The sequence below is a fragment of the Phaethon aethereus genome (genome assembly GCF_964289735.1).
Source record: "Phaethon aethereus genome assembly, chromosome: 3".
NCBI lineage: Eukaryota > Metazoa > Chordata > Aves > Phaethontiformes > Phaethontidae > Phaethon > Phaethon aethereus.
Window position 1 is genome coordinate 17,961,860 of NC_138576.1, and position 11,481 is coordinate 17,973,340.

General features: G+C 39.5%; 1 protein-coding gene across 1 annotated transcript in view; it reads left to right on the forward strand.

The window, feature by feature from the left end:
* The window catches only part of MBOAT2 (membrane bound glycerophospholipid O-acyltransferase 2), a gene marked incomplete at both ends in the record, with an annotated part of 100,814 nt that extends 90,591 nt beyond the window's left edge, over positions 1-10,223 (forward strand). The window contains 5 exons of the mRNA XM_081997078.1: positions 514-617; positions 942-1,006; positions 6,648-6,780; positions 9,290-9,441; positions 10,001-10,223. Of these exons, the coding sequence (XP_081853204.1) occupies positions 514-617; positions 942-1,006; positions 6,648-6,780; positions 9,290-9,441; positions 10,001-10,223 (677 nt within the window). The remainder of the gene's footprint in view (positions 1-513; positions 618-941; positions 1,007-6,647; positions 6,781-9,289; positions 9,442-10,000) is intronic.
* Between the last annotated feature and the right edge of the window lie 1,258 nt (positions 10,224-11,481).

Genomic DNA, 11,481 nt, shown 5'->3' on the forward strand with positions numbered 1-11,481 from the left:
CACAGCAGAGGTGTTCCATCCCTCTGATCATTGCTGTGGCCTCCTCTGGACCCACTCCAACAGGTTTTATCTATATACTTTAAACATCGCTGCTGCTGCATAACAAAGACCAGAGATGTGCATCTGAGTGTTGAGCTGCTACCTCAAATCATTGCAACCAGCCACTGTTTTGCAGTCTTGAAGCATCTCATTGAGTTTGTTTTTCTGTCAAACTGCTCAAGGAAGTCTCAGTAGGTGGTATGAGAGAGAGGGAACAGCTGTACTGCAAAGTAGGTAGTGCTACTTTTCATTCTTTTGCTTTTGTGCAAGTTTTTGTATTGAAAGCCAATGTGTTGCTTGGGTTCTTTTCCATTTGTTCAAGTGTCTAATACAGTGATCCTCAGTATTTAAAAAAAAAAAATATATAGCTTTTAAAATGTGATAAGTATTTTGAACAAACTCCATGTTTTGTGATGCACAATTTGTAAAAATAGGCAGTTTATAATTAATTTGTTTCTTTTTGTTTCATTGCAGCAGATGCAATTAATAATGCAGCAGGGTTTGGTTTTAGAGGCTATGATAAAAACGGAGTTACACGTTGGGATCTAATATCAAATCTGAGAATCCAGCAAATAGAGGTTTGTTTCTGGCTCTTTGAAATAAAATACATGCCCATGTAGGTAGTTGCCTGTAATTTCAGTAACTTTTCCTACGCATTTTCTTCCTCAAGACAGTGAATATGTTCCAAGTCAGAAATGACGTGTTCACACCCTTAGGAAAGAGTGGAAAGCAGATTCTGTTTTGAATATGTTCTACTTGTCAGTTGACTTCCAAAATGTTTTGTGGTTATAAGTAGTTGAGTAAATACCTTATCCAACTCATCAGAAAATTGGGGGGTTTTTTTATAATTTACATGTCAGAATTTTGAACTATTTTGTAACACTTTTTGTTTTGCTTTACAGTTTTCCACAAGTTTCAAGATGTTTCTTGATAACTGGAATATCCAAACAGCTCTATGGCTTAAAAGGTATTTATTTCTTAAAGGAAAGCTTTTTTCCACTCAAGTTTCTTAGAGAAATATTTCTTTGAAGATTACTTAACATTTAAAGCTAAACGCCACAAAACATCAGCTGTTTAGCAACTGTACAGGACATTCTTTTTGTAATACTTGAATTAAAGCCTCTGAATTTAGGACTTCTCCCTTAGTGTAAACTGTCAGGTTATGAAAGAAACTGTTTTTCTTCACTGGTCATAGCGAACCTAGAACTATTAATCTGCGGAGGCATCTCTTTTCTTTTTTTTCTCTCTTAGCATTCAAAGCAGTGCATGTTGCTGAGAGCAGGCAAAATGTGTATCTCAGCCTGTGGAAGCTCTGCATTATTTTTAGCCCCACTGTGATACAGGAACTTCCATACAGTCCATGAGAGAACTTTCTGTACTTCTTCTTTTGCACGGCAAACATCAAACCCTACAATGTGCTATCAACAAAAATTGCAAATGTGTATCCCTCAGATGCACATTTTTCCTTGTCTGGGAAACAGGTGCAGTGCCCAGTGAACTACATCATTCTGCTTTTACTACTGCTTTCTGGTAACTAGAAAGTGAAAAAGTGTTCTTGAATAGTGTGCGCGTGTTGTTTCCCTTCTCCCAGTCTCTGTTTAGTTGATCTCTTACCAATAGGTGCAACTTTAACTGAGACGTCCATCTTCAGATCACACAGATGACTTTATCTGTTATTCTAGGACAGCTGGCAACAGGATGTTTCTTCTATCAATTTTTTTTTATAGTTTATTCTCTTTCTTTGATAATTTCTTCCCTAAATATTTTTCTGACCCAATTAAAAACAGAAAATGAATTTTATGTGATTAGTCTAGTTGGCTCCGTAGGCAATAGAATCTACTGCTAGGACAGTCAGCAAGAAGAATTGCATGCTTGCAGATATTGAAATATATCATTTACTAAAGCAAATAAGCTATTTATCTATTTTAAAATGCATTTTAATTCAGTTAGAGAACAGAATTTTATCAGTATTAAAACCTAGTAGGAAAAGGTTGTGTTGCAACAAACTTTCAAATCTCCTAAATGGAATGATTCTAAATGAAAACTCCTTTTTTGAAAGAATCGAAAGAAAGAAAAAAATGCAAATCACTTGCTCAGGGTGACATTGAAAGAAGACGTGAAGAAAAATTAAAGCATCTCCTTTAATAAATATTTGTAAGAACAATTGCAGAAGAATCTTTGAGGATAATCTAAATCCATATTGATTCTGACATAGTAACCAAGAGAAGGGTGGATGATTTCTTAAAGTTTTGTTGCAAGGAAAAGATTGTTTTAATGATTATATACGAGGACCATAAATAGTGGTACAGAGTATGTATTGTGTTACCGCCATTTGGTTAGTTGCAATGCTACAGCAGTTTGAATAGAGGACAAGCTCGTGTATTACTTTAAACATCCACTTTTAATACCTCACTTGTTCACCATTTATAGAAGTACCTAAAATCTTAGGTGTTTATCTCACCTGAAATACCAGACATCAGCATTTGTCCTATTCTTTTCTGATAGTCTCTAAAGAGAAACTGGACCATCAGAATTACAGGACTTAAACCCTGATTGTGTGTAAAAAGAAACTCCTAGTAAAACACAGTTAACAGTTCTACAGATCATAAAGAAGTTTAATAAACTCTTTATGTGTATCACAAAATACAGCAGTTCATAGGTGTTGTTACAAGCATGCAAGTTAAAACAGATATTTACATAGTAGCATATATCAACAGTATATCACGATAACGTTTCCTGTCTGGGAAAGCCATTTCCGCTCAGCCTCTTTATTCTTTTTTTCCAAAGAAAACATCTAATTCCATTTGTCTTTGGTCGTATTTGCATAACCTCTGTAGTTCTTGTTGCTCCTTTTGGCATCTTTCCAAACTTCCTGTCTTCTTACAGTGGACGTAGTACTTCTGCTGAGACTTCCAGGGTCTTTCCCTGGCTTGTTACAGGCAGAGTTGAATGATTTGTGTGGATTAATTACCTTTCTTTTCTTTAGATAACACTCTTTCTAATACATCACAGTATTACATCTGTCTTTTTTGCAGCAGCAATCTACTGTTGAGTCATGCTCAGCTGGTGCTCAGTGTTTTATACTGTTGATTCGTATTCATACTCGGCTACACTTTTACTGTAATGTTGCAGGGATGGGTACTGTTTTGCATCTTCCATTTTTCTTATTAGATGTTCTATACTGTGAGCTTCATTGTGTTGAGTTCAGAACATCATTCAAGTCTGTCAAGATCATTTTGGATTCTAGTGCTCTATCTGTTAAGAAAACAGTGCCCATCTCCTTTATTTCCCCAACACCCCCACGCCCCCCAGAAAGGGAATGCAGGGAGGAAAAATACACTTCTCAGTCTACCACTCAAGCTAGTAATAAAAGTATAGAACCAGACCAAATGCTTTGCAGAGGAAAATTTGCTTAGTTAAGGTATTTTAAACCAGATAAAGATTGAAGCCATTTATCAATTCATTAATGAGAAATAATTAACCACTAGTCAGTGAACTATACATTCAGAGTTAATATCAGTACTAGAACAGATTACATTTTGTACATACTCTAAACACTTGTGATGGTCTGACCCTGGCTGGATGCCAAGTGCCCACCAAAGCTGCTCTGTCCCTCCCCTCCTCAGCTGGACAAAATAAGAAGAAGATAAAACGAAAGGCTGGTGGGTCGAGGTCAGGGCAGGGAGAGATCAGTCAGCAATTACTGTCACGGGCAAAATGGACTTGACTTGGGGAAATTTGTCTAATTCATTGCCAGTCAAAATCAGTAGTAGGATAATGAGAACTAAAACCAAATCTTAAAATCCCTCCCCTCTTCCTGGGCTCAGCTTCGCTCCTGATTTCTCTCCCTCCTCCCCCCGAGCGGCGCAGGGGGTCGGGGAATGGGGGTTGTGGTCAGTTCATCACACCTGGTCTCTGCCGCTCCTTCCTCCTCAGGGGGAGGACTCCTCACCCTCTGCCTGCTCCAGCTTGGGGTCCCTCCCACGAGAGACAGTCCTCCATGGACTTCTGCAGCGTGAGTCCTTCCCACGGGCTGCAGTTCTTCACCAACTGCTCCAGCCTGGGTCCCCCCACAGGTGCCGTCCTTCAGGGACAGACGGCTCCAGCCTGGGCCCCTCCATGGGGTCACAAGTGCTGCCAGCAACCCTGCTCCAGCCGGGGCTCCTCTCTCTCCCCACGGGGCCACAGGCCCTGCCAGGAGCCGGCCCCAGCGCGGGCTGCCCACGGGGTCACGGCCTCCTTCGGGCATCCCCCTGCTCCGGCGTGGGGCCCTCCCCGGCTGCGGGTGCAGATCTGCTCCCCCGGGGAGCTCCATGGCCGCAGAGGCACAGCCGGCCTCCCCGTGGGCTTCCCCAGGGGCTGCCGAGGACCCTCTGCTCCGGCGCCCGGAGCCCCTCCTGCCCCTCCTGCTGCTCTGGGCTGGGGGCTGCAGGGCTGTTCTCCCCCATGTTCTCACTCCTCTCTCCGGCTGCAGTTGCTGTTGCTGTTTTTCCCCCTTCTTAACTCTGTTCCCCAGAGGTGCTGCCACCGTGGCTGATGGGCTCGGCCTTGGCCAGCGGCGGGTCCCTCCTGGAGCCGGCTGGCGTTGGCTCTGTCAGACATGGGGGAAGCTTCTGGCAGCTTCTCACAGAAGCCACCCCTGCAGCCCCCCGCTACCAAAACCTTGTCATGCAAATCCAGTACATCACTCTTCTGTAACTAATCCCAAAGTTTAAAAAAGACCACATGCACACACATGGTTACATGCAAACTGTGCTTCCACTCCCAAGGACATGTGGGGTACAAAAACACACCTTCTGGAAGTGTGGGCCCCCTGCTTGTATGCACTGCCTGTGCGAGATGTGGGTGCTCCTGCTTCATGTGAACGCCCTGATTAACATGCCAGTTAAAAAAGCGTGCCACGAGTTCACATGTGTGCAGCTGATGGGGATGAGATCTTGCTCCTGATGTATGGCATACCGCACTGACAGTCCCCTAGCTGGATGCAGGCTACTCAGTGTCTACCAGGGAGGATGCGCTGTCTTGGCTGAGACAGAGGTCATGATGCTGGTGGGGCAACTTCTGGCAGTGTCAAATCGGGTTTTGATGACTAGTATTTTGCTCCAAGGTGTCTCCCAGACTTGTTACAAATTTTTCTAGTGCTTTTGTACTTTCTAGGCTAACAGATTCTTTGTCTCAAAAGTCTCTTTGAAATTCTGTGGTTACTGTTTAGTCTGGCCCATGTTGCTTTCCTCTTTGAGGTGGTCTCTTTTGGGCAAATGTGCTCAGATAGTTTTGTGTACTACACATGCACATGCCTGCACCCTACGTAGCCCCATGGTCTCACCTTAATGGGCACGAGGAGGGGGCTGTGCTGGTACTGTGCACTGAGGACCTCATAAGATAAAACTTACCACATCTGTTTGACTGGAATAAGCTAAAGTAGCAAAATAGCTTTTGATCTTTCCCTGTTCAGATCCTGTCTTTTTGCCTTCTGCTCTTTAATGTTGTATCGTTTGGTCTCGGCAATCTTTTGTATATGCAGAAGTTGTAGTACAGTATTTACATTAGTAGTGAATGTTTTTGCCCTCTGTATCATTAATGTGTTGTCTTCTTTGAATAATAGATGTGCATTCTCTTCTGTTTCTCTGTTACTTGCCGTGTGTTTATAAAACCTTTTTACATACCTGTGTCTATGGTCTTTTTTAGTTAAAATTCATTTTTGTATGTTAGCCTTAGATTTGTGTTCATGCATGCTTGTGCTGTTTATTTTTGCTTCATGTTAGTGTGCATCTGTTTCCATATTTCCTATTGCTTTTTGGTTTTCAGATCATTAAAGACATTAAAGAACTCTTGATGAAGCCGTATCAGGACCTTACCATGTTTGCTATCATTCTTCCACATCATGATGGTTTGTCATTGTGTCATTTAATGTTGTCTTCTAGAGTCTGCCTTTCTCGGATTCCTTTTTCCCTTCTTCCTTCTAGAATTCCTTACTGTAGGACCTTGCCTAATAATTCAGAGTCTCCAGTTTTAAATAAGGGTTCAGCACTGTCCTTATTTGATATTCCTTATGTCTCCTCGTTTGACATCCTGAGAGTCATTAATTATAATTTCAGCGTCATGCTCACCTAATTGCCATACACAGACATGTTTCCAGCTGTCGTCTCTCTATTATTCAAAATTGAAGGTAGTCGTTACTTTCCCCCTTCTCCTATAAACTGCTTTCATTTTATGAAAAATAATTATTTCACTCATCATGAGAGTTTGTGGGGTAGTTTGTGCCTTCCAGTGTAGCTTTTCAAACACATTCTTGGGTGGCTCAAGATCCCTTATTAACACCAACACCCGTCTTTGGATGCTTGTGTATCGCTTCATTATAAGTAAGTACCATATGTGGTGTCACTGAGCATAGGTTAGCTCTGAGGGGTTAAATCGGGAGCTGTGAATAGCTTTAAGTATTTTCTGTAAGTGATAATAGAGCGGCAACATTATTAAATAATAGTAAACTGCAGTTGCATTGCAAATGATGCGTTGGAGTGAAACTGCTGAAAGTATAAATGATAACTGGGAAGATTGTTGGTGATTTGTCTCACGTTATTTATCCTGAATTGTCTTTGACTTGCTAGAGTCTGCTATGAGCGAGCCACCTTCAGCCCAACGATCCAAACCTTCATCCTTTCTGCTATCTGGCATGGGGTTTACCCCGGATATTATTTAACGTTTTTAACAGGAGTCCTAATGACATTAGCAGCACGAGCTGTAAGTACCAACCAAGTATCTTCTTAATAACAATACGTTTTGTAAAAGAAAATTGATCACGTTCTGTAGTCCAAAGATGCACTTTACACAGTCTGTCTGATCGTGGTGTTTGCTTTTTTAGTTATGAGAGCAGTGGGAGTGACTAATTGTAAGAAAGGGTTGATCGGTGGAAACAAGCAAGACTGTATGTGGCCTATAACATCTTCGTGGCATATCTTTTTTGTGGAAGCTCTTCCTCTGTATCAACTGATCTTTTATTACTATGCCAAGCTGAACAGGATGATGTTATCTAAAAGAATTTTGAAAAAACTTTCTGATGATGAAAAAATCACTGATGATGAGTAGCTTAAAATTTGGGAATCAATGCTATGTATTTATAGAGTCCATCACCTCCCTAATTTCTGTCCAGTACTATTGTAAAGATGGTAACTAAAGAATGCTCTCCCTCAAGCAGGAGATAAGTCTCTTGTGCAATTGCTATTCAAAACTGACCAACCCGCAGTGCAGTTGCATTAACAAGCTTTTGCAGCTGCTACTCAGAACCATATGGAACCAGCAAACCTGCCAAGAAATCCCTCACAGTTCTGCTTGAGAAAGCTGCGTAAGAACAGAGGCAGGTTTATCTGTTACTCAACGGGAAAGAGGAACAAACAAATAGATGTCACCTCAGAGCAGCATAACAGACCACTTTTCTGTTGAAAGAACCAGGAGAATGAGAAATGAAGCAGACCCCTCTTTGTTGCTGTAATAGCAAGGGGAAGGTGCTACTTCAGATTTAGATTGCTACTAACAGTAATAACACAGATGCTCCTCCTCCTTCTTCACAAAGATGTGGGTATAGTCCTTGTTGGACAGAAATGACTCCTTTCTTTACAATAGGTGTAGCTCCCTTCTCCTTTCCACTCTATCATAGTGAACTTTTGACATTTATCAGCCAGGGGCTGGTGCAAAGGCCAAGGTTCGGGGACGGTTCATGGGTAGAAGTTATTGTGTTCTCTCAGTAAGGTGAGTCCAGTAAATAAGAGTGCTCACTGCACTTCATCCTGGGCTTCACTAGTAAGCTGCGTTGTATTCACATTTCACATGTTTCAAAAATAGGTTATTAAATAAAAATATTTTTAGTTTCTTTTTAACAGGTACTTAACTGATAAGATATGTTAGAGGTACTTCAGCATGTTTTATTATTTAACTCTGCTAGCCTTCAACTGCAAAGTTTGGCAGCTCTGATCCACACTTTCTTCTGTCATGCCTAAGCATGTATGCAACTAGTTTTACTCCCTTTAATCATTACACATTTCATAATCAGGTGTTTATTAGGGGCAATTATAGATTTATCTTAAAAGTTGTCCTTCAAGTCCTAAACCACCAGATTTCTCTACAAGAAATTCTGTGAAACTTCATCCAAGTTTTAGAGAACTCAGGAACAAGTCACTGCATGTGAGCATAGGAGGAAACTGGGGGGAGATGGCAGGTTGAAGGTTATGTGGTTAGAATTACTTGTTTTACATAGCTTAACTAAACAAAGGCTGACTGGGAACGTGATATCTACAGGGGAATTTCTGTAAGAAGGACAAGAAAGGTAAAAAAGGGTTTTTTATGTTAAGAATGAAATCAGCAGGAGCAAGCCTTGGACATACTCTTTAGAACCAGGAGTTCTAAAGCTAAACTGTGTACTTTGGTGTGCAGCTTGTCAGGGAGGACTACCTCAGTGCAGATGACTGGAAGGTGGCAACTGTGATACCAAGCTACACAAAGGCTGAATGGAGCCCATCTTGGCTTGTCGGCACATAGGAGTGTGAGCAAGGATGACAGTTCAGTCAAAGGAAGGAGGAGAAAAGATCTACTTGTGTCTTTTTAATTATAGACTTACAGAAAATTGAACCCAAACCTATGTAGGTTTTGGATTTTTTAAAATACCTTTGGTATTCCATTGTTTGAACAGAATTTTACAAAGAAGACTCAGCATAGAAAATTGAATCATTTTATAATAGTCCCACTTGATATTAGTTGTTATTAAGACTCTGGAAATATGTCATTAGAACTGATGTTTTGTATATTCTGATTTATATCCTACTTGTCCTAAATTATATCTTATTAACATGTATATGAAAATGTCTTACCATGAGAAGGTTTCAACACAATCATTCTGGCTTTCATTTACTGCAACACTCTATTTACAGAATGGCTTGATAGAATAGAATGTCTGCCGCATTCAGACAATCAGTCAAAAGTTGCATTGGATTTAGGGTGGGGTTTGTTTACGTAATTCTCTTAAATGCATAAATACCTAAATTCCTGTGCTGGATGAAGCACACTATCCTAAAAGTCAAGGAATTTGAACTGGCTCCTATTGAAGTTGATGGGCATTTTGAATAGTTCAAAGACTCTTGACCAAACTGTAGCATTTAAATTCATTCTTTGGATTTTGTGGAAGTGCAACAAACTCTGTGCACTAAGATAACTCTCAAAGTTTATTCTTAAGCTAACTTGCTATTATCTGCTTTTTCAGATACGAAACAATATCAGACACTATTTTGTTGAATCTCCTGCTGTTAAACTATGTTATGATATTATAACATGGATGGCAACTCAAGTAGCAATAAGTTACACAGTCGTGCCATTTGTACTGCTCTCTGTAAAACCCTCTTTCACCTTTTACAGGTAAGCACATTCTTACCCGTTTCTTTTTTCTTTTCTTTAACTGGGAATAGAAGCATTTTCTGTGGCATAAGATTTCTGAAGTTATTTTAGTGGTAATTATAAGATTAATTTGTTAGCTGAGCAAACCGTATGTCTGTTCTAGTGCTCGAATGTAGTTCGTGTTGTATATGAGAAACCATAAAGTGCTCTCGTTTTCCTATCATAATACACTTATTTTTCCTGGGGCAGGGAAAAAAAACAAAACCAGAGGGTACCTTTGAGATTACTATATGCACTTGAACTATTCTATAGCAAGACTAGATAATGGCTTCCCAAAAGTAACTTGTGAAAAAAAGTTGAAAGCAGACTTGTGTTCACTTTACGTCTCTGTTACAGCACTCAGTACTGTGAGGGAAGACTTAATTTCTGATTTCCCCCTTATTACTTAAAGGAAATATTAATGTTTTCCTGTCTTATGTGCAAAGTACTGTATGCAAGTAGGTTTTGACAGTTTATTGCTTAAGCATCCTATAAGAATGGTCAGAGTTTTATTGAATTATTATTTTTGTTTATTTTTTAGCTCCTGCTATTTCTGTCTTCATATTGCCAGCATCCTGGTGTTGTTGGTATTTCCATTGAAAAGAACTCAAAAAGGAAGTAAAAAGCATGAAAGCGTCCAGCCCGCGTGGTCCAAAAAACTAGAAGAAGAAAATCTTTTGCAAAAGAACAGTTATTCCACAACAAATAATAGTTTCAGTCAGAAGCAAGAAATAACCTGCAGATATCAAGCATTAAAACAGTGATTGAGGAAATACTATGATGAATATATTTTGTATGTTTTCAGAAACCCATTTTTAGCACCTTTTAAAGGGGTTTGTATTTGTTTGCAAAGATGTTTAGTAAGAAAAGAATGCATTACCTAGGAAAATCACATACAATAGCAAGACTGGACAAAACAAATTAACCCCTCCCATGCCATGTCCCTGTGGGTCACGCCTTATATGAAGCTATTACCATTATTTCAATGGGCACTCAGGACTTGCAACGTATGTCCATAGGGTCATATGTGTGCCCTTTGCTGAATGTACGTTGTGTATCCCAAGGTACTGATGGGGTGGAATAAAATTGTGTCAATCTAGGATTAACAAATGGAAATTAATTTTTCCAGATGAATGACTTGCCTTAAACCCTCTATTTACTGAAATATTGTTTCTAAGTGGGTATCTTCAAGTTTGATTTTACGTGGAAAGCATATTTCAAACACATAATACTATATGCTATAAAGAAGATAAAAACAGGAAATGCAAAGGCTTTAGAAGGCGCTTGAATCTTTAAAAGGGAATTGCAATAAGCATCTCAGTATTTGGAGGGTTTTCTTAAAGTATCTCAAACTATTACAGTACATTACAGAACTGTAAACAATACTGATGCCAAATTATAGCTAGGTTTCTTTGATAAAGAGTATAATTACACATAGCCCTTCTGAATGGATTAAAAAAAAAAAACAAACACCTGAAGGTTCACCTTTTCCAGGGCTTGGTAGCTCTAATCTAGGTTTCTTTTACTTTAAAGTACCTAAAAACAATAGAATACTGCCAAGTGGGCTTTGCAGCTAGAGAAGGAAAGGCAGCCATAGGATGCAGAAGACTATGTGCAAGCACCAGGATTTCAATAAAAGTGCGTTTTTACCCTTAAATACCAGAAATACTTGTTCTAGAATAGAACTGTTTTACAAAAAATATTTTTTAATATTTAAAGTTGTTTTCAATTTTCAGGCATACAGTAGTTAGTTGATGTTTTCAGTATAAAATAGTAAAATTACCTTGAGCTCTACTGCACAGGTAGTCAAACATGAAATTACTATCATAACCAATTTCTGTATGCCTGGTAATTGATGGCACTTCATCCAAAGAAGTACATGAATTTGAGGAAACGTTTTTTCTTTAAATTAGAATTCTAGATGCAAAGTTCACGTTGTATTTGTGGGTAACATAATGAAAGAAAGAAATCTTTCAGAACATCTGACTTGCTGAATTGTGGAAGCGTGTCAAGAGAATAATG